The following is a 23,352-nucleotide window of genomic DNA, read 5'->3' on the forward strand; positions in this document are numbered from 1 at the left end:
AAGCCCACAGAGTTAAACAGCCTCTTGCCATTCCAAAAACTAGCATGAAAGTGCAATGTCCTATGTGACATCTGGATCCCGAAAAAAAGCAACAGGACAAAATATGCACTGAAAATACAATTGACTATGCATGTTAAATCGTTCCAATAATAAACTCAAGTACAATTACAAAAAACAGCTCTCTCTGATGAACATTCACATTTTTAAATCTGGATTCAACTTTTGTCATTCTTTCGTTGAAAACTTTGCACTGTTTTGCCTAATGTAAACCAAATTAAAAAAACAAAAACAAAAAAACAGTAACATTCCAGATTAGAAATACACCTCTACCCAGATATAACGCAACCCGACATAACATGGATTCAGATATAATGTGGCAAAGCAGTGCTCCGGGGGGGGGAGGGGAGGGAGCCCGCGCACTCCAGTGGATCAAAGCAAGTTCGATATAACGCGGTTTCACCTATAACAGAGTAAGATTTTTTTGGCTCCCGAGGACAGCATTATATCAAGTTAGAGGTGTAGGCAGAACACTATAATTTTAAATGATAAAGCTCATACCTGAAGTACTGTGCATTACTAATCAATGACATGTATCAAGACCGGAAGTAATGTGAGAAATAATATTTTACAGTGCAGATGAGTAAATACTTGGGTGATTTAATCGTTTTCACTCTATTGGCTTTTTGATGAGTCCCCTTTTTCCAGCTTCCACTTTACAATACCCAGCCCCTTCGCCCATCAAACATTATCTTTAGTAGATAAAAAAAACACACATTAATAAAACCAACCCAAAACACAAGGGACACATACAACCTCTAAAGTAAGTTACTGTATTTGTAAGACTCCTTCACTCTGCCCCACAGCTATTCCCCTTTAACTTTCGTCATCTTGCTGACTGAAGAAGACTAAACTCTTCTGATCAGGGATTTATTGTGTCTATATTTTTAAAAAGCCAGGCACAGTTCTAGTCACTGTGTTATAAAAATATTTTTCAAAGCATGTTATAAATAACTACACTATATAAATTCATTTGGAGTAAAACTAAACCCTGTTTCAGAACCATCCACATTAAGGATTTCTATTTAATATCCTGCACTCTAAGTGCACTTCCATTGACATCAACAGTAATTTTGTTACAAAGCATGCAGAATATACCAAAGCCATAGTGCTCATTCAAAAGTCAGCTATTGCCCCAAAAAGCTGCAACGATCACTATCAACCTGTTTAAACCCCAAATCAACCTACCTTTAAGATGTTAAAATGCAGTGTGGATAGGGTTGCCAGGCATCCAGTTTTCGACCAGAAAGCCCAGTCGAAAAGGGACCCTGGCAGCTCCGGATAGTACTGCTGACCAGGTCATTAAAAGTCCGGTTGGCGGCATAGCGGGGCTCCCTGCCTGCCCTGGCTCTGTGCAGCTCCTGGAAATGGTTGGCATGTCCCGGTGGCCCCTAGGAGCAGGGGTGATCAGGGAAGTGCTGTGTGCTGCCCCCACCTCCAATACCGGCTCCACAGCTCCCATTGGCCAGAAACCACAGCCAATGGGAGCTGTGGGGGGCGGTGCCTCCGGACATAGGCAGCACACACCACGCAGAGCCACCTGGCTATGCCTCCTCCTAGGGGCCAGACATGCTGGACGTCTCAGAGCAGTGCAGAGCCAGGGCAGGCAGGGAGCCTGCCTTCGTCCTGCTGCGCCGCTGACTGGGAGCCACCTGAGGTAAGCACTGCCCGGCCGGAGCCTGCACCCCGAACCCTCTACTGTGCCCCAACCCTCTGCCCCAGGTCGGAACCCCCTCCTGCACCCCAACCTCCTGCCCCAACCCCGAACCCCCTCCCGGAACTCACACCCAAATCCTGAGTAGTCAAACTCCCTCCTGGAGCCTGCACTCTGAACCTCCTCCCGCACCCCAACCTCCTGCCCCAGCCTGAGCCTCCTCCCTCCCTCCAAACCCCTTGGCCCCAGCCCAGAGCCCCCTCCTATACCCCAAACCCCTCATCCCCAGCCCCACCCCTGAGCCCACACCCCAACCACCTGCCCCAGCCCGGAGCCCCCTCCTACACCCTGAACCCCTTATCCCCAGCCCCACCCCTGAGCCTACACCCCAACCACCTGCCCCAGCCCAGAGCCCCCTCCTACACCCTGAACCCCTCATTTCTTGCCCTACCCCAGAGCCCGCACCCCCAGCTGGAGCCCTCACCCCCTCCCGCAATCAACCCCCTGCCCCAGTCCAGTGAAAGTGAGTGAGGGTGGAGGAGAGTGAGCGACTAAGGGAGAAGGGTTGGAGAGAGTGGGGGTGGGGCCTCAGAAGGGGTGGGGCCTTGGGGAAGGGGAAGGGGCAAGAGTATTGGGTTTTGTGCAATTAGAAAGTTGGAAATCCTAAGTGTGGAATGTTTTCTAGATTATAAATAAGATTTAACAGAAGTTATACTTTGCTAATTTAAAAAAATGATTATTGATAGCCAAACTAATAATTGTGGCTATCAAAACCAACATGCTTACTTCCCCAATTATTTTACCAGACCAAATATTGAACTTAAAATTCTGTTCTGAGCCATGTACTTCTAGATCAATGATGCTGCTGTATAAGCAAAAGTAATAACACAATATTAGCTTTTCCTTTTTAGAAAAGTGTGGGAAGTTGAAAAGAACCATGACAAATATTTTTATTATTTTCAAGCTTCTAAGATGGTATTTCTAACAAAAAGAAAAAATAAGAATGATTCCACAAAATGTAGTCGAGAGATTCTTAAGTGTTTTCAATTACTGTTTTAACTAACTTGTATCATCCACCATATCTATTTTAAACCAGGATGAAGTTTCTGGAATATGTTCACTATCTTATTTTGGTCTCAGAAAATGTGCTTGAATGGAAGTTATCCTTCACTGATAGAAAAAAATACAATAAAATTGGCTTAAAATAAATTTATTACACAACATACATAAACAACATACAATGCAAAAGAAAAAATGGAAAAGACAAGTAACTTAAAGAACTGAGCCAAAAGGTAGAACACAAATGCTAAAATAAAGTTTACAAAAGTATTTACATTTCCAATGAAATGTTAACGATGCTGACAAAAGAAAAACAAAACAGCTCAGATGCTTGAATATCAAGAACTGGTATTGCCATAACGCAGATGAATACTAAATCCTTTAAGTACTCAGAAATATCTTCAATAAAAACATTTAATAATTAGCCCGTACCACAACATTCTTTAGGACCCTATTCACAAAACATACATGTAAGGAATTGCAATAGTGAATCAGGCCATGATCCAACTAGTTTTGTAACCTATCACCAACAGCTACCAGTAACAGAAGCTTTTGAGGAGGAGCAAGAAATTGTGGAGAGGGCAGGTTATGGGATAAACTGGCCCAAAGGAAAGTTTCCAACTTATCCACAATAGTTAGAGGTTGGCTTATATCCCTTCCAAAACTTTAACAAAAACCAAAAAACAACAACTCTGGACATTCTTGTTATCCATATAAATGTCTAATCACTTTTGAATCCTGTCACATTTACCACCTATGACTTGCCTCCTCTTCTCAAAACTCCATGTATAATTTACACACCTAAATGCTTAAAGCTTTGTGGGTTACTATTTTAAGATCTGAATCCAGCAGAAACAATTTCTCCAGCTTCAGCTAGTTTTAAAATTAGTTCCAAATAACATGAAATCAGCAAAGAATGCATTCAGAGCTATATTAAGTAAACCCTGTCCCACACAGGTACACCTTCATTTTAAACAATAATTCAGCAACATGAGTTCTTTTCACTGGGGAGCACAGAAGCAGAGGCTCCAACCTGCAATCCCTCTGAATGTTCAAAACAAATTAATCAAATACAGCAATTGAGCACATCCGAGGTGTGCACATGCAGAGTTTTGCCTGCAGTATCTCAGTGACTACTGTTTTACCTTAACTTTCTTATTCATGTAGATGATCTCCTGAGGTCCCTTCCAACCCTGATATTCTATTCTATTCTATGTAAAACTGTTGATTTCAAGGACATTTAAAGATCTCCACTATCCTTCCCTTGCTCTTACTTCATTGTAACCCTGGAACAATGTAAGCAAAACAACTGGGATAAAATTATATGCTGAGTTTTCATTCAGTAATTTATGCCATTGTTCTGAAGTGCAATTAACAGTACCTGCTGCATTATTTTACTAGGATCTCAAATTCCTTTGTATGTTAATTTTCTGAAAAGGTTTGCCTAAGCAACTCTATAATTGTATGCTTCAAATGCAAATAGCCCCAATCACAACTATAAAAAATATCATGTATTGCTACAAGATCACTTGGATTAACTTGCAACAGTACTTGTTTATATAACATCTTAAATAGCACTTCTACATTTTTGTGAGACATGTGCTTGTTAGCTATAATCAATCCTTAAATGGTACGGTCAAGATAAGATTCCTCATCACCATTCACTGCACATCTTGCTTTATGCATTTTCTTGTTTTATAAATTCCCAAGTTGTTTTACAGTCTATCCCTTCCTTTTAATGATTCAGGGTACGTCTACACTACACACCACTTCCAGCAGCGTATAGAGCATATATAGCTACATGCCACAGTAAAAAGTAGGCTATGCCCACACTGCAGTGTGTAGCTACACATCTCAGTGACAGGCTCTGGCAGAAGTGGGACAGCAAAAGCTTCAGAAATTCCCCGTTGCCAGAGCCTTTCACTACCGAGAGGAAAATGCTCTGGCAAAGGGAAAGCTGGGAAAGTCTCAGCTCTTCACCGCTGCTAAAGTATTTCCTTGTGGCAGAAGAAAGCTCCGGCAACCGGGCGCTGGCAGAGCCTTTCCATATGCTGTGGAAAGGCTCTACACCGGGGAACTGCCCAAGCCTCCTCCCTGCCACAGTCTGCCCCAATGAGGGAGTCTTTTCTTGCAGAGGGGAAAGGCTTTGACATCAAGGAGGCAGCAGGACCCTACACTGCTAAAAATATTAGTGTAGATAGGGAGGCACAGCTTGGGCAAGTAGAGTATGCACTCACATACATACCCATACCCTTCACCCAGTCTTTCCTCTACTAGTCTAAGCTATGATTCACCAGCTACACTACTATCTTGTACCCAATGCTAGGGGGCCTACATGGGCACGTGCTCTACATGTTATTGAGTGTTGTTTAATACAGACATAGCCTTAGTGTATATAAATATATACTTTTCTGTCAAAAAGAAGATTACATATGTAGTTTGAGACCTTTATGTAAATACTATACCAGTAGCTCTTAAAAAGAGATTGATCTTTTAAGATATTGGACATATCGTCGGAATTAACAATAAATTAGGCCTTTGTATGGTGGTTAAGTGGAAGGGGGCATGGAACAAAGCATAATAAGCTAGAGACAAAGGCAACAGGGTTAACTATATAGGGAGTGAAGAATTTTACAAAAAAAAAAAATTAGCATCAATAAGAAACAAAATGGCTATGCATTTGGCCTCTAAATTTCAGAAAATACTGGCTTGCCTGTATAATATTATCTACGTAGTCTGAACTACTTCTAAGTAACGCTGTCAATTAATTGCAGTTAACTCAAGCGATTAACTCAAAACAAATTACCTCAATTAAAAATAATTGCTATACCCATTTAAATTTATTATGAATATTTGTGGATGTTTTTCTACATTTTCAAATATATTGATTTCAATTATGCTAAACACTCTTATACCCCCCTTCATGCTTTGGCCACCATTCCAAAAGACATGCTTCCATGCTGATGAAGCATGAAGAGGCATACGAATGTTTAACATATCTGGCACATAAGTATCTTGCAGTGCTTGCTACAACAATGCCATGCCATGCGAATACCTGTTCTCACTTTCAAGTGACGACGTAAATATGAAGCAGGCAACATTATCTCTTGTAAATATAAACAAACTTATTTGTCTTAATGATTGGCTGAATGAGAAGTAGGACTGAGTGGACTTGTAGGCTCTAAAGTTTTACATTGTTACATAACTACACTCAAAAACAAAGCAAACATAATTCTACATTTGTAAGTTGCACTTTCATGATAAAGAAATTGCACTGCAGTACTTGTTATGAGGGGAATTGAAAAATACTATTTTTTATCTTTTTACTGTGCAAAAATTTGTAATAAAATATAAAGCGAGCACTGTACACTGTATTCTGTGTTGTAATTGAAATAAATATATTTGAAAAAGTAGAAAATATCCAAAAATATTCAAATAAATGGGATTCTATTATTAATGCGATTAAAACTAATTAATCGTGGTTTTTTTATAATCTCATGATTAATTTTAATTGTTGGACAAAACCTACTTCTAAGATTTATGCTGACTGTTTCATACCAGATCAAACTGTTCCACAGTATGAACAGTGCATTATTTGATACTAACATGCTCATAATTTGCTGTAAAAGGCAGAAAATTTTGTTACTAGGGCAGGACTAAACAGAGGTGCAAAGTAGATAAACAAAAACAAAAGAGAGGGGGGAAACTATTTCTATTAACTTATAAAACTACATTATGTGTATGTGTGTGAGTACATATATAATAGAGATAAATGATGTTATAACTGGTAAAATTAATTCAGAGCAAGACAAGGTGGGTGATGTATTATCTTTTATGGACCAACATCTGTTGGTGGAAAGAACAAGCTTTCAAACTTCACAGAGCTCTCTGCAGGGCTGGCAGAAGAAAAAGAGCTCTGTGTAGCTCAAAAGCTGGTTCTTTCCACCAACAGATGTTGGTGCAATAAAAGATATTACTTCACCGCCTTGTCTCTCTCGTATCCTGGGACCACTACGGCTAGTATACAACCAATACTTATATTCAGTAAGACTTACTTTTTAAGCAGTTTTAATCATTAACAATTTTTCTTTTTTACTTTGAATATATTTTCTCTTCACCTATCCCTCTAAAACTAAGATTGCTTATATTCTTTAAAATAAAAGTGGAGTGGAGTGTTATTAGTATGGCAGACTTTGAGTCATAGCTGGCAGGACAGCTCCTACAGGACCACTCAGAATACTTGAGAAAGAAATCCTTCTCTGCCTAACTTAGCTAACTATGCAATTAGAGCAGCTTTGCAAGCTACAAAGCTACTTGCTCGTCTATTAACTGAATATTAACATGCTTAATTTAAAATGATTTGATTAAAAAAAATATGATTTGGTAATTTACTTTGCTTACATTTGCTAACATGGTGCATCAAAGGGATCTATTTATGCTAAATAGATTTTGTAAGTGTGTGTGAAACAAAAGATACAGGTGCTAATCATGTCAAGACTCAAACTGTTTCTCTTTCAGACATACCTATTTGGGGATTCATCATCTTACTTTATTTTGGTGTACTGTTTTACTTTATGTTCTAGATATACTATTTGCATTTCTCTGTGTTCCAGATCTAGTAAGAGGACACATTACAAAATCTTCTCACAGCTCCATAAAGTCCAACTTTAATTAATATATAAATTCTCAAATATATCAAAGGAGTTATTCTTTAAAACATTTAGATTTTTCTGTTTAAAGTAAATTTACTTTAAGGAACCATGAAATCTGGTTGACAGTTTTTTAAAATGTCAATATTCTATTTTTGGTATAGCATATACAGTATTTACACAATATTAAAAGAAAAAAGTTTATATATAAACCAAAAATATCAAGGAAACAAAACAACTAGAGATGCCTGAGGGCTTTTAAAATGAAGAACTTTATGAAACTATAACCCATTTCTTTAGTTTTGCTCTCCCCAACTTTCCATTCTATACACTATGGTTCTGGAGATGTCCTCGTTTGACTCAGGTGACACTTTTTTCCACACTGTGCCTTTCAAAGCAAGTTCTTGCTGGAGACTTTCATAGTCCAATGGTCCAAAGGAATGCTAGTTGTTCAAGCAACATACATTATTTATTAGTGTACTTGAAGAAAGCAAATCTGCGCGTTATTGATATTTGCAATCAATGCCAAAAGCCTGAACTTCCACCCATCTCCACCTCTTGACATTTTATTACAAATAGTTATGGTCCGTTTTGGAGCTATACATCAAGTTCTAATTCCATATCAGATAGTTATAAAGAGAAATGTACAGGCAAATAAAAACAAACATCTTTCATACTACTGTATCTTCCCTTTGGGAGACCTCCATATCCCTATAAAACCCGTAAGGAAAACCTCTCACTATTTGCCTCCTACCCTCAAGCACCCATAACACTTCTACTATGCTTTAGTACAACAGAAATGGAGTGACTCTTCAGAGCCTGAAAACAGTACTCCTTAATAAGGGGCACTAAAATGAGGTTATCTTCCCAGCCACACAAGTGCTGAGTGCACTGCCTCTACAACCCTCTGCGGGCATGTCTACACTTGGAGCTGGAGATGTAAACAGCAGCTCCAGCAGACCTCCCCACACTAGCTCTGATTGAGTTGATGCGCTGAAAATGGAGAACAGCTGTGGCAGCATTAGTGGCAGGAGGGGCTAGCTGCCACGAGTTTGACCCCATTTGAGACACCAGGCACTAGCCCCTCCCACCACCATGGCTACACTTCCATTTTTAGCCCTCTAGCTTGATGAGAGCTAGCATGGGTATGTCTCCTCAAGCTGGATTTTACATCTTCCAGCTCAAGTGTAGACATACCCTGAGTCCTCTGATTTCAGTGAGATCAATGTGAAAAATACTGACCTTCGATCTCATGCACAGGAGTGCAGAACAGAAAAAACTAAGCTACCAGTTGGCCAAATTATTATTAAAAAGTAAGCCGAATAGTGAAATTCCTCCTGAATATTAAAATACCATACACCCACTCTAGCTGGGGAGAAGAAATGCTTAAGTCTTTAGCAATTATGAATCTTACAAAAAAATCTTGTAACTGTTTAAGCCTCATCACAGATATGGCAGACTGTTACAAATAAATTGTGCTCTTGTGAAACTAGACTGATAAGCTTAACTTATCTTTAAGTTTTGATGCAATACATGTCATTGAGCAGTTTTATGTTTACAGATGAACCTTACATTTTCCAGCTAACAACTATACAAAGTAGTCATTAAAAGAACATATTTAGCTTACCCGCTGATCACCACCTTCTCTGCGAGGATCAAGCTTCTTTGCAAAGTGCCTCAAGTTATCATAATTATGGAAATTGCACAAAGAAACCAGTTCCTGCAAACAGTCAAAAAGAAACTATATCATCCTTTGTATACTGCTTAGTTTCTTATTTTCTCACTTGAGGTTGATAATGCACACACTTTAAATATTTTTGCTTCACAACAAATATGACTTGGCTAAGTTCCTGACTTACACAAGAAGCCTCTTGTTACTCTCTTCATAAAATGTCCTTCCATACATTGATAATAAAGACATGTTTTCAATCAGGTTGTAATAATAGTATTAATTTTTTAAATAACTGCATTATTGGTGGTATTTTGAAAAAAGCTAACTTATACCAATATGTCACTGTACAGATATTACAGCATTTGTTTTTGTAATGTATACTTCACAAACACTTGCAAGGTGCTATAATATCTCACAGTAACATAAGACCTGTGATAGGCAGTTCAACAAGGAAGATTCAATGCAACAGTTGATCTTAATTAAACTAGAATCACTGTAGGGAAAGACATTCACAAGTATTATGGCAAGTAGTTTTTCCATGCTGTTGTAGTTTGAAGAACAAATTTATTTATATATAAAATATATACGTTTATAGCTATTTATTTTGCAGCAATGTGAAGGTTGCCAAATCATCAGTTATTAGGTCTTTCTTTATTAATAACAGTCGTTTTTTAAAACAGTTTGATTTTAATTGGAAAGTATTTTTTAACATAGGACTTAAAAGCAAACATATCTAGACTGAAAAATAGTAATAGGCAATGTACTTGCGCATTCCCCAGAATGAGGTGCAAACTGGATTGTTATGCAGCTGATATAGAAGTCAAGTGAATGAAATACTCTAAACGTTGCACAATGCTCTAAATATTGTAGTATCCTTTGTTGAGGTCTTTGATTGTCCGACTACTGCCTAATTTGCACTGCCTTTGGTTGTAGGGAGAAGAGAAAGAGGCAGAAGGCATCCCTGTCATGTTCCTCTCTCCATTTGGAAGGCCAGTGATGTGTCACCATTCCTTATTACTTGCAAATGAAGTCTTGTACAAGAACTCTACCATCTTAAAGAGGCTGGCGAGAGTCCAAATATTCTTAACACTGGCCCCAAACAGGGCCCTTCAATTTTTTATAAGTGATGTCTGCAGCAAAAGACAAAGCTTAGGATGCTTGTCTGACAGTTGTCTCTGTGGAGACTTTCAACCCATCTTCTTTTTTCCCCAGACACAGAAGTACGATATTGGCCAAAATATAAGCAACACCATTCCTATTTTATTATTAGCCACCTAAGGCCCCAGTAAGCATTGCTAATTAAATGAAATTATTGTTATTCTATTATATTGGAGTGAAGTGGAGTTTCTTAGTACCTTTCTGTGAATAATACATACAAAATGTCTCTATACAGAAGACAACTGTCAGACAAGCCACCCTTAGCTTTGTCTTTTGCTACAGACTTGACCTTTGAAAGACTGAAGTCCCTGTTTGATGCCAGTGTTAAGAATATTTGGACTCTGGCAAGCCTCTTTAAGGTGGAAGAGATCTTGTGTTCTAATATATCAAAGAAATCAGTGCCATTCTCATGTCATAGAATATCAGGGTTGGAAGAGACCTCAGAAGGTCATCTAGTCCAACCCCCTACTCAAAGCAGGACCAATCCCCAACTAAATCATCCCAGCCAGGGCTTTGTCAAGCCTGACCTTAAAAACCTCTAAGGAAGGAGATTCCACCACCTCCCTAGGTAACCCATTCCAGTGCTTCACCACCCTCCTAATGAAAAAGTTTTTCCTAATATCCAACCTAAACCTCCCCCACTGCAACTTGAGACCATTACTCCTTGTTCTGTTATCTGCCACCACTGAGAACAACCTAGCTCCATCCCCTTTGGAGCTCCCTTTCAGGTAGTTGAAAGCAGCTATCAAATCCCCCCTCATTCTTCTCTTCTGCAGACTAAACAATCCCAGTTCCCTTAGCCTCTCCTCATAAGTCATGTGCTCCAGCCCCCTAATCATTTTTGTTGCCCTCTGCTGGACTCTTTCCAATTTTCCCACATCCTTCTTGTGGTGTGAGGCCCAAAACTGAACACAGTACTCCAGATGAGGCCTCACCAATGTCAAAGAGGGGAATGATCACGTCCCTCGATCTGCTGGCAATGCTCCTACTTATACAGCCCAAAATGCTGCTAGCCTTCTTGGCAACAAAGGCACACTGTCAACTCATATCCAGCGTCTTGTCCATAAGACATTATTCCTTTAAATTTTTTCATGAACACTTTTTCCAAGATTAGAAAACACGATGAAACCAAATGTTTGCATAGTCCAGGGGTTGGCAACCTTTCAGAAGTGGTGTGCCGAGTCTTCATTTATTCACTCTAATTCAAGGTTTCGCGTGCCAGTACTACATTTTAACGTTTTTAGAAGGTCTCTTTCTATAAGTCTAATATATAACTAAACTATTGTTGTATGTAAAGTAAATAAGATTTTTAAAACATTTAAGAAGCTTAATTTAAAATAAAATTAAAATGCAGAGCCCCCCGGACTGCTGACCAGGACCCAGGCAGCGTGAGTGCCACTGAATATCAGCTCGTATGCCACCTTTGGCACGTGTGCTATAGGTTGCCTACCCCAGCGTAGTCCAATAATAAATCTAATTTGAATTATAGCCATGGAAGTCAGAAAACAAGACAGCTTTTCAATCTCAGGTCAGGTCAGACAGGAAATACGTACCTACCAAATTTAAGGATTTCATTTAAGTTCAGTTAGGTCTTAGGCGTGCTAACTAATTAGGTAAATGTTGGTTGCAAAAGAAAAATTATTGAAAGTTAGAGGAAGCCTTCCTTACATGACAGAAGTGAATCCCTTTAACGCTGTTGCCCATTTTGTCCAAAGGAGGTGACCAGCACATCAGACCCATAACATTAGGAACAACCAGAAGAATGCCACCAGCAACTCCAGATTTTGCAGGAAGTCCAACCTACAGGAAATTAAAGACTTAGTATACTATGTTAACATTCTAGTCTGTTGCATTATTCATAACACTTAGCACATAAAAAATACTATATAGCACTTTAGTTGATCGTTCTCAGAACATTTTATAAGTTGGGTAAGCAGTATTATCCTTGACAGACAAGGCATGCAGAGAGACAGAGCAGCAATTACGTTGCTCGCCTAAGGTCAGACAGCATACTAGTGGTTCAGCAAGAACTATACCCCAGGCCTGATAACCTCAGCAGTGAGACATACAGATATCCAACAAGTCATTGATAATTTGCAACAACAACAGTGCTACAAAATTTTTTTAGTACAAAGATCCCTTTTGTTTAACCCTGACAGCTTAACATGATTTGGGTGTGCCTGCACGCACAATATTTTACCACCTAATTTCACCAGTTATAACATTTGTTTGAATTATAACTAAATTGAATAAGCAATGTAGATATTTCTCTTGCAAGGGATGAGTTATATCTTTGAAGCCCAACTTATGTTTTTAGGATGAAAATGAAGCCCGAGTTTAAAGTGTTAGAAAACAGTACTTGTCTGAAATACCTTGAAGTGATTAATTTCACAATGCTCTAGGTACCAGATTTTCAAATAGTGTTGTGTTCAACTTCTGATTAATTCACATAACAGCTTAAGTATAAAAAGATCAATCCTGGAATGTTTGTTTAAAAGCCAGTTTAGATTAGTTTCACTTGCCAGATACAATTAGCAGCCAACAGTTACTCACATGGAAGGCAAACTGTCCTGAGAAGTCATACATGCCACAGGAATGCATTAGACTCAAGGTATTCCGGACTGATTCAGGGCTCAGTACTCTTTCACCAGTAATTGGGCAAAAGCCACCATTAGCCAGAGTTGCTGCCATCACACTAGCCGATTCACAGGTCACTTCGATAGAACACAGCTAATGGAAGGGAAAATAATAATTCTTATTTGTACGTATAACCTCTACGTACATACAGTATGCTAAAGGTTAACAATTGGAGGTCTGCAGACTAGTGGCATTACATGAGTTGATCTGTATCATTGAATAATGATTATTTTTTTTGTCTCAGACAAAACGGTTGGGCTGTTTTATAACAAGTTTGGGGGGAAATGTTGTTTTGCCCATTTTAAAAAATTCTGGTGACCTTTTCTTTGAAAAACTCTAGCACCCCCACACTTTGCGGCAGCTATTTAAAATTTGGCAAGGAATGGTTTTTTTCAGGAATGTGTCTTAATCTGTCCAAATTAGGCCAAATTATAAGCCTTTGAAAAAAATGCAGATTGTACATGCTCAGTAGGAAATTCTTAGAATTTTCTGGGAATTACACTGCTAAAATCTATCTGTGTCAACCATGCTCCAGGTGGCAGCTAAACTGGACTTTCCCTGAATCTGCAGCTCTGGGCAGTGGGCAACATTGGGTCAGGGCACCTGAGCTGAGAGCAGGGAACCTGTCTCTCCGGTGCTCCCAATGACCAGCTGCTGAACACAGGCAGCACTAATGAGGAAACTGCCTGATTCAAATGCAGAGAGGGTAAGAACCAGAGATTTGTGTGTATTTTGGGTGGAGGAGAACAGATTGAAAACGGACTAAGGAGGGGAGGAGAAGACACCATGATGACATGGCAGAAGGAGGTCACACACTTGGGGGGGAATGAGCAAAAGATTCTGTGTCTGTTAAAGCATACTGCCTCTAAAGCCTGCAATGGAATCCAAGATCCCTGAGTCTCACCATTCTTCGGCTATCAGCAAGTATCTGTGAAACCCACTGGCAAAAATGTCCTCTATCCCCCTCTAGAGCTAGTCTACAGAGAATGATAAACTAGTATTACTATCAGAGAGGTAACCGTGTTAGTCTGAATCTGTAAAAAGCAACAGAGGGTCCTGTGGCACCTTTAAGACTAACAGAAGTATTGGGAGCAGAAGCTTTCCTGGGTAAGAAGTGAGGTTCTTACCCACGAAAGCTTATGCTCCCAATACTTCTGTTAGTCTTAAAGGTGCCACAGGACCCTCTAGTATTACTATGTTAGCTCAAGTGGCAGGAGGTCTGAGTAGTGGATCTAAAGGTTCCAACCCTACTTATATTTACTTCCACATGGTTTATGTCACATGATGGAATTTGTTATTTCAAGTTTTTTTTTAAGCTAGGAAATTACACTGAAAACTATGCTAGAATATTAAGGTTACAAAATCAATCATTCAAAATAGACAGGAAATGAAAAATTAAGATTGCTTGTGTAAACTTAATTTACCTTCCTTATATGCATTATACTACAGTCTTTAATTACTTGATAGTTTACTATTTTCTCCACAGTACCGGATTTATTCACTGCACAGAATGGACCTGCTCTGAGGATGAATCAGGATTGTGTAGTGAAAGAGGCTGTTGTCTGCAGGATCCTGGCCTCATTTGTTGCACAAGCTGGAAGGGAGTGTAGCGAATAAGCCATGTAGTTTGAAGGAAGATAAAGGATGGTCTCACAGCTAACACAAATGAATGCTGAAGTGGAAAACTGGATTATATCCCTATGTATGACAGAGTTTTTATGGGATCCTGGGCAAATCACACCAAACTTTTCACAGGTGGTCACTAATTAGGTGTTCCTCATTTTCTGGGGGCCTGAACTGAAACCATGAGGTCTGATTTGCAGAGCGCTGAGCACTCACACAGCTGCAACAGAAGTCAATGGGAGCTGTGCTTGAATATATACATTGCTATATAATGCTAAGTACACTTGAAGATGCCTAGGATCTGATTTTTCAAATTAAGCACCTAAAATTAGTGGATACTTTTGACCTTAATCTCTTTGTGCCTTGGTTCCCCATTTGTAAAATGAGGTAATACCTCCTCATCTCACAGGGATGTTGTGAAAATAAATTCATTAATGTCTCTGAAGCACTCAGATGTGATGATGAACACCACAGAAAAGCCCATGAGGAAATCAAAAATTCTACATTCAGAGCAGATTTTGAATAGAGTACAGTAAACAAGTTATGGGACCATACACTGAACAATGAGAAAACAAAATATGGAATTTGCTGTTCGCCAAGGGAGGACAGTCCATTTTGCGCACTGAATGAGACTTAGTCCTGTAGAAAAAACCTGTATGTGATATTATTAGAATGTATCAAAATACATAATACTACAGCTCTTAAATGCTAGTGCAATTCAGAACGTTACTACAATTCTGCATTCACTTTTACTGTTTACTAACAAAGATTCTTTGATCTGAATATTAGTTTGGCCTTGTCTAGCTGAGGTAATAAAGGCAAACACTAAATTTGCCTCACAGTGCTGATGCAGCTTACCATAGTTAAATGAAATAATCAATAGGTCAAGAATCTACACGAGTCACTTCCCTACCCATGAATGTTAAGAGAAAGCTAATGTTTAGAAATACGCTGCTCAGAGTTAAGCAATATGAATCAGAAACATGTTCCTTTTTAAAACATTGTTCTTGACTTTAGTGCTTCGAATTTGACAGGGACCAAGTGACAGAAAGGCAAAATCTAGTCAGTCTGTGGACAGTTTACAGCATGCACGACGTGAATGGTCAGTGGATTATCTGAGAAAAACCCCTGCTTGCCAAGTTTGTGTGTCATGACAAGTGCAATTATTTTAGGTAAAAGCAAAGCAAAAAACGGGCTACTTGACTATTTACACAGCGTAGTTTCTATGTTTGGCTCATAAGAATTAATTTGATTAAACAAGAGAGAGAAGAAGTGCAAAAGCGTTGCCTCATTTTGAATACTACCCTCAAACTTGAAATTAAAAAATTGTATGCACATTATTCTAGTTACACTATAAAGTTTAATGCCTTCCTCTGTGTTATGAGCACAGAGAAGCCAAAATATTCTACCAAAGCCAATTATGAATAATGCAGCCACCCATATATTCTCTCACAGCAGAAACTTGCTAATTCACACAACCAATGGAGACTCGTAAATTAGTTTTAGTTTAGTTTACAAGTTTAATACATCAAATGTTCTTTGTTCATTCAAAAAAATGTAGGTATTAATGGGCTCCTTTATATCTATGATTAAGAGAGTTTGTGCTGCTTACACTTTCAAAACTTTATTTCAATTCCATTTTAAGTAATCAAGATTAAATAAGAGTCAATCACCTGAAAGTAGAAGTCTAATATAGCAACCATGTCTGTGCCTTCTGGAAAACACTGGGGGGAAAGAAGTAAAAGTAATCTTTTAAACATGTTGATTATATCAAGATAGTAAATCAATTTTAAACTAAAGAGATTAAAAAAAAAATCAAATAAATTCCTGCCAGTGTTCAAAACATTTGTTTTAATTTTAAAATCTAGCTAACACTTATACAAACGTTTAAAGAGACAACTTTAATGTTTAGGAAAATTAAATGACATTCTGTTTTAAAAGATGCAACTGTTAGATAGCTTAATACTCTCTAGCTACTAACACACCTTTAAAGAAGTACAGACTAATTATACAGGGAAACACCTAAAAACACCTAATGCATTTTTTTTTTTTTTTTTAAATTAAAGAGTCACTTGTACTGAATCTTTAAAAAAAGTTACAGGACATGACTTTAGAATCAATAATCTAATATGCAGAAATGGGATTTGGGCTGTTCTGTAAGATTACAGTACCTAAATACATGTCTACAGTCTCTCCAAAGTGTATGAAACATATTTGCTAACTATTGTACAAAACACACACAGTATTCTAAACCATGTAAATAAAACCCAGATTATAAAATAAAATGCCAAAAATTCAGAGGCCAACATTATGAGCAATAGAAGTCTTGCAAAATCAACAAACAAAAGATGGATAAACCTTCTTTTCTTTCAGATAGTAGCCAATTGCAAAATTTCGATCTCCACTCTCTCTTTCAGACTGGAACCTGAAAAGAAAAAAAGTTTTCAAATACTTGGATTGTAGAGAGAAACAATGGTAAGAGGTTTTTGTTTCGTTTTTTTTTTAATTATGGGAAAAGGCAGATGTCAACAAAAAAGAAACAGGCAGAGAGCATTGAAAAAACAATTTTGTATTTGTTAAAAAAAAAAAAAATCAAGCATAAAAAAAGGTATAGGAATACTGGTCTCACCAAGTTGTGGACTAGCTAGTCTATATAACCACACCATTTCAACACTGTTACCGTCGTCCTCTGTCCTACTGCTCCAAACTTGCCCCCACTGACGCCAATGGTAAAATTCCTAATGAATTAAAGAATGCAGCAACAGACCCATAGTTCGTTAAACCCATTCAAGTCCAGTCTCGTCTTAAAATTAGACTGTATGCTGCTCAGGACAAGGAGTGCGTTTTATCTTTATCTTTGCTGACACCAAGTTCTGATTATAATTCTGCAAACCTTTCAGTAGCTTTTTTGGATACAAGGGGATCCAAATAAGGCTGCTTGCGAAATTCAGCCAATACGACGCTTGTAATGAGGACATTTCTGATTTTAGACTACATGTAAGGGGCTGTTGGTCCGTTACTAAAACTTAGTGGGGGGGGGGGGGGCAGGAGGTTGGTTGGCTAGCTGCCAGTAACAAAAGAAAGAGGAAGTGTTGATGGGAAATCAGGACCCTGAGACTGACAGTCCCCAGGGCAATGGGGAAAGGCCAACGTTCCAGCTCAGCCAGGCTAATTGAGTAAGGAGGCCAGGGGATCCTGTCTTCCATGTGAACTGGAACTACCTGAGCCAGAGTGGGGCCAATCTAAGGAGAGAACAGGAGCCTGAGCTGAGCTGCGGAGCAGAGGCATGCCAGCCAGAGCCTGAGAGAACCAGAGAAGCAGCCCAGGTCAGTGCTGGGAGCACAGGTGCAGCAGCAAGAGGCATAGAAGCAGCCCAGAGAGCAGACGTGTACTGGGAGGAGAGCTGCAGCAACCAGAGCTAGAGAGGCCAGAGGAGCAGCCCAGGGAGCTGCAGGCAGAGCAGCAGCAGTGCTGGGGATGGAGCTGGGGCAGTCCGGAGCTCTGTGCGGTGTCTTCTTCTGGCTTAGCCAATTTACACATTGCTGCAGTCCACAACCCCTAAGAAAGCGTGTGTGTGTGTGTGATTATATATGATTATATATATATATATAGGGCAAAAGAGAGAGGGGAATCTGATCGATCCGGATCTGACACCAGGCCCATATATTTGTTAAGCAGAACAATTTCCAGTCTGCCCTCTCTCTTCTTGCAGGACTCGGATCTAAATGATTTACATACAACACATTTTCCAGGGACATGCAATTCCCCAAGACAGTAGAGACATCTTACATGTCTGTCACTGGCAGACATGGTTCCCTCACAGGAAGGGCAGTACTTAATCCCTGGGACCTGAAGGATACCATCCTGGGAAAGTTTTGCTGTTACTCTTGTTTAATTTGCCCACAGGCAAATCACAAATACTAATCAACCAAGCAAAATAACTAATCATATCAACAAAGGCAGAGGCTAGATTACACAAGTATGGACAGCAAACTTTGTGTCTCAATGCCTGGAGACAGGTGAGAAGAACAGCTGGCAGTTGGTGCATTCCGCCCTTTTATGTCTTCACTGAGGAATATGAGGAGCTCCAGGTGGCATGCACACCATAAAGACACTGCTGTCTCACAGACATTGAACTCTAGCACATGAGGCACAAGCATGCCGTTAACGCAATGTGCATCTGGACAATCACTTGAAGGAGAAGTGAACCATTTCTATAGAATGCTGCACCATGCTTGGAGGAATCATCTGTCACATAGATCCTTTTACTAAAGGGCATTTAATAAGCTTGACATGCCATAACCTGAAAGCCAATGAAAACAAGAAGCACATTTGTCTGGTCTTTTCTCTTCCCCTCCCCTTTAGAGCTTCCTGACAGCTGTGAGGGAGAAAGCAGAGAGACCTTCACACTCTACTCTTCCTCAATTACCATTCTTTGGGTCCTCTATCTGCATGAATAATTCCAGAGCCTGCCTTCTGGGCTGCTCATAACTTACCCCATCAGCACGATTCTTGACTGTTTCACTATTGCCCACAGGGTTTTGATCATCAATAAGGCTGTGTGTCGGTCACGGAGGTCACTGATTCCATGACTTCTGCAGCAGCTGGTGCTGGCTCAGGGACTGCCCAAGTCAGGAAGCCCCTGGGCCAGCAACAGTAGTTTGGATGTGGGTGGTGGTTCAGGGCAAGGGCAGAATGTTGGGGTGCAGGTGGGGGCACTTACCTGGGGGGAACCTTGGCTCCCACTGGCATGTCCCTGCAGCTCCTAGGTGAAGGGACCAGGTGGGCTCCATGCACTGCCCACACAGGCACCGCCCCCACAGCTCCCTTTGGCTGCGGTTCCCGTCCAATGGGAACTGCGCCTGCAGAGCTGGCGCTTGTGGCGGAAGCAGTGCATGGAGCCACCCTTCCCTGCAGCTCCTAGGGGGAGGGGTGGCCAACACAGAGCTGGGGAGAGAGCCTGCAAGCCCCACCAATCCCCACTCCCAGCACCAGCAGGGGTCTCGGGCTGCACACCATTACCCGACCCTACACCAGCGGGCCACCCCCCCAGCACCCACAGCCTGCTGCCCCCCTGAGCACTCATGTCCGTCCCCCCCGTCCAACTTTTAGTTAGGGGTACATAATAAAAGTCATGGACAGGTTACGGGCTGTGAATTTTTGTTTACTGCCTGTGACCCGTCCATGGCTTTTACTAAAAATACCCGTGACTAAAACATAGCCTTAATTATCAACAGTAAAAATGACCAGTGTTGTTTGTTTCACTCTACTACTGTTTAGCAAAACTCAGAGCAACAACATAGGCACCTTCTCTCTGCAGACTTAGAAAGATGTTGCATTAAATTTATACTTGGTTCACATATGGAGGTTACCTGGCAACCACAGAACTTTAAATGTTATTTTTTAAAATACAAGATTACATTCTGCAGAAATTGACAGTATAGTGTGAATGGATTTTAAAGTCCTGATTAAAGTTTACTCTAATTCAGCAACACTCTCTCTCTGGTAGAAGAGTAAATAATTATGCTTTTATCAGTGCAAAATCTAACACAATAAGGTGCAGAACTGAACTTTAATAGTTGAATAATATCTACTTTTACTTGTTACCAATAAAGTATACATAGTATATGTAAGCTGATGTATAGGTAGGCCAGTAAATTTTGAAACAAAAGCACAAGACCCTTTTCCTAAAAGTAACACTGAAAAAGGCAAGATAGTAATAAAAAGGAAAAGGAAGGACATATGACAGTGAAATATAATGAATATACACCTCCTTGTGATATATGCAAGTACAATCAAGAGGAATTTGACAGTTAGAAAAAGGGAATCAGGTTGGGGCTCAAGTCAACAGGTAGTCAGCTGCCTAGGGGTTCATGTCATTAAAGTGGTGGTTTGAGTGTCTGAACAGGGTGCAGGGACAGAAAGGGTCTGGGTGAACACACAGACCATCTCACATTTTCAGGCTCTTCTCCCATTAAATTTATGGTCATAGTCCTAAGGGGAGGGATTGCTCAGTGGTTTGAGCATTGGCCTGCTAAACCCAGGGTTGTGAGTTCAATCCTTGAGGGGGCCACTTGGGAATCTGGGGCAAAAATCAGTACTTGGTCCTGCTAGTGAAGGCAGGGGGCTGGACTTGATATCCTATCTCCTAGACTGGAAGGGACCTTGAAAGGTTATCTCCATTTATTTATTTATTTATTTTTAAGAAATCTTAATGAAAAAGTTATCAGCTGCCACATTAAGCATTCCTGTATCAACTAAGCTCAGGTAAATTACAATCACCTCGCCCCCACCCAAACCAATCAGCATCCAAAATTCCCCAATGCTACAGAGCACACTTATGGTTTTCATAGGAGTGTTGCCTCACCAGCCCTCAGAATGGCGGAAATCCTGCAGTTGTAATAGAAAAGCCTAGTTTTCCTGCAGGAACCCTACATTCTAAGAGTTCCATAAGGGGAGTTTCCCCTATCTTAAAAAGATTATATAAATAATAATGAAAAAAAAAAAAAAACAAGAAATAACTGTGTAAAAGAAGGATTTATAATCCTTTTGGTACAACTAATGTTAAAGTGGGCAATTTCATTTTTGGTATGAATGCCAGGGCTTACGCAGGGCTGTAGTTCCCAACTAAACAGCACTCAAAGGGAGAAGACTCTCAAAACCTAAGAGGGAACCACTGTTGTACATAATATTTAATCAAAACTATTATCGAATAGAGTGGCGTACATTAAGTACCACAAAAATGAATATATATTTAAATCAGAAACATGTAAATCATATAAGGACTGAAGTAAGATCTTAAATATAAAGGGTGAAATCCTGTCTCCACTAAAGTCAACTGGAGCTTTACCACTGACTTGAAGGGGGCCAGGCTTTCACCCTAGATATTTTACCACCAAACCTCAAACAAAAACAAAAATACTCACGTGGCATTACTGAATCCAACATACTCGTTACCAGCCATATTATTCATAAACTGCATCATCTATTAAAAAAAAAAAAGCATCCCAAAATCTTCAGATCTGATAACATCATAACTCAAACCAAATTTTCAACCTGGCCTTAACTGAGACTGTTTTGGGGCATACAGTGAAAGTCATTAGGATGTCTAAATACCAAATTGCACCTACAAATCAGGCAGCTGTTTAAACAGCTCAAGTGTCACCTGCAATTTGAAGGCAAAAATTCCGTGAGGATAATGTGAGGCCTTGTATCATCAAATCTAAATATGATAAACAGCACCAGAATTTTTTAATATTCACTTACATAGTCAAATTTTTCTGCATTATTTGCTCCTTGCTGAAAGGAAAGAAAAAATATTTATAAGACTTGTTAACATACAAAACCTATAGTTAGAAGTTCACTTAATTTAATTAGTTTTTTTACTTGTATATAACTAATAAAGATATAAATGTATAAAGCTACTTAAATATAAATTACTACAATCATTTTGTATATTAATATAATTACAAGAAAAACAATTAAAAAGTTAGGAGAGTAAATAGCTCAGATAACATTTATACAAAGAATGCTACAAGATGTTTTTAATCAAATACCTTGTATATAGGGGATGGATTTAAGCAGAACGAAAGGTATGCTTTATTTTAAGTGTTCTCTATTCAACACAACATATTGACAAAGAATAGTATGTAGTAATATACGTGACACACATAGAAATTCATTGTGATCAATGTTCCTACAATGAATATAACACCGGATTAAAAGTATAAGAGATTAAATTCTTGTCTTAATTTATATTAGCGCTGAGCACAGAAAAATTCAGACTTCAGGCTATAAAGTGTTTGCTATGGTTAGTGTCCATGCTAAAAATTTAATTCAGATGGAAGACTTAAAATAAAGTGTTACCTTTACTATAAAAATAACTGCACTTAATTTAAGATTTAAGGTAAGTATCCTACCTAGCTAAAGAAACCGATTATTTGGGTTAGCAAAATATAGTATTATTCAAAAGCTACAATTTTAGAATCTTAAAACCTCAAGTGACAAAACACTAAAACTACATCAACATTTTGCTAGCAACGTAAGAAAAAACATCAAATCTTATTGCTCTGTTTTTGTTAAAATTAGTTCTTAGGCAATTTTTTTTAAGGATGTTTTCTTAAATTTGGTAAATGCCAGTGAAAGACGTATTGGCCCTTATCTCAATTTCTGATAACTGACCTGCTATATATTCTTATATATATCCCGCCCCCCCCCCCAAAGCTAATGCATTTTACTTTGTTTTGAAACAGCCAAACAGCTTCATTTTAATTTAAGAGAAAGTTTATAAAACACTGGATTAAAAATCTGAAATCATATCAATTGGCATCATATAAACTAACAGACAATACATCAGAGGTTTGTTTTATAAACCACGTCAGTATTGAAGATACTCTATTTAGATAAATCTTTTTGGATAGTGTATTGCCTCAAACAAATCAAGAAACATTACTCATGCTATGTTTAGTATAGGAAAAACAAAAAAAACGGAAGCTTTGCATATACCAGCATTTTACTTAATGAAAAGCATAAAGCCAGTTTCATTTCCCACTCTACAAGTGGATTAAGGTGTTGCACATAACCTGTGAAGCCCTACGCATCAACTCATCTACAAGAGGATGTGCAGTCACACATGTACAATCGCTAGCTGAAAGGAATACCACGCTGCTGTGCCAAAATGATGTGCCAATGGTCCCTTACACTTATAAAATAAAAGCTAATAAATAATCTTACTCTTAGAGCCAATAATCTCTAGCTAGATTATATCTAACAGCTATGCTAAAAAAAAATTCACAATACATTTCATCAAAATGTCTTGTATAATATACCAGAATACAAGCCTT

At 39.0% G+C, this 23,352-nt stretch overlaps 1 protein-coding gene across 3 annotated transcripts in view; it reads right to left on the reverse strand.

Moving 5' to 3' along the window:
• The window catches only part of GLS (glutaminase), a 105,561-nt gene that overhangs the window by 34,374 nt on the left and 47,835 nt on the right, over nucleotides 1-23,352 (reverse strand). For 2 of the 3 annotated variants that reach the window (XM_054043410.1, XM_054043412.1), the window contains 7 exons: nucleotides 21,776-21,808; nucleotides 21,436-21,494; nucleotides 16,868-16,934; nucleotides 16,183-16,233; nucleotides 12,803-12,979; nucleotides 11,918-12,049; nucleotides 9,047-9,139 (listed from right to left, as the gene is read on the reverse strand). In XM_054043410.1, coding sequence (XP_053899385.1) covers nucleotides 9,047-9,139; nucleotides 11,918-12,049; nucleotides 12,803-12,979; nucleotides 16,183-16,233; nucleotides 16,868-16,934; nucleotides 21,436-21,494; nucleotides 21,776-21,808 — 612 coding nt within the window. Of the gene's footprint in view, nucleotides 1-2,905; nucleotides 7,863-9,046; nucleotides 9,140-11,917; nucleotides 12,050-12,802; nucleotides 12,980-16,182; nucleotides 16,234-16,867; nucleotides 16,935-21,435; nucleotides 21,495-21,775; nucleotides 21,809-23,352 lie in introns of those variants that run through there. The other variant, XM_054043411.1, reaches the window with a different exon arrangement.

The sequence above is a fragment of the Malaclemys terrapin genome, chromosome 11, assembly GCF_027887155.1.
Source record: "Malaclemys terrapin pileata isolate rMalTer1 chromosome 11, rMalTer1.hap1, whole genome shotgun sequence".
In the NCBI taxonomy this organism is placed as follows: domain Eukaryota; kingdom Metazoa; phylum Chordata; order Testudines; family Emydidae; genus Malaclemys; species Malaclemys terrapin.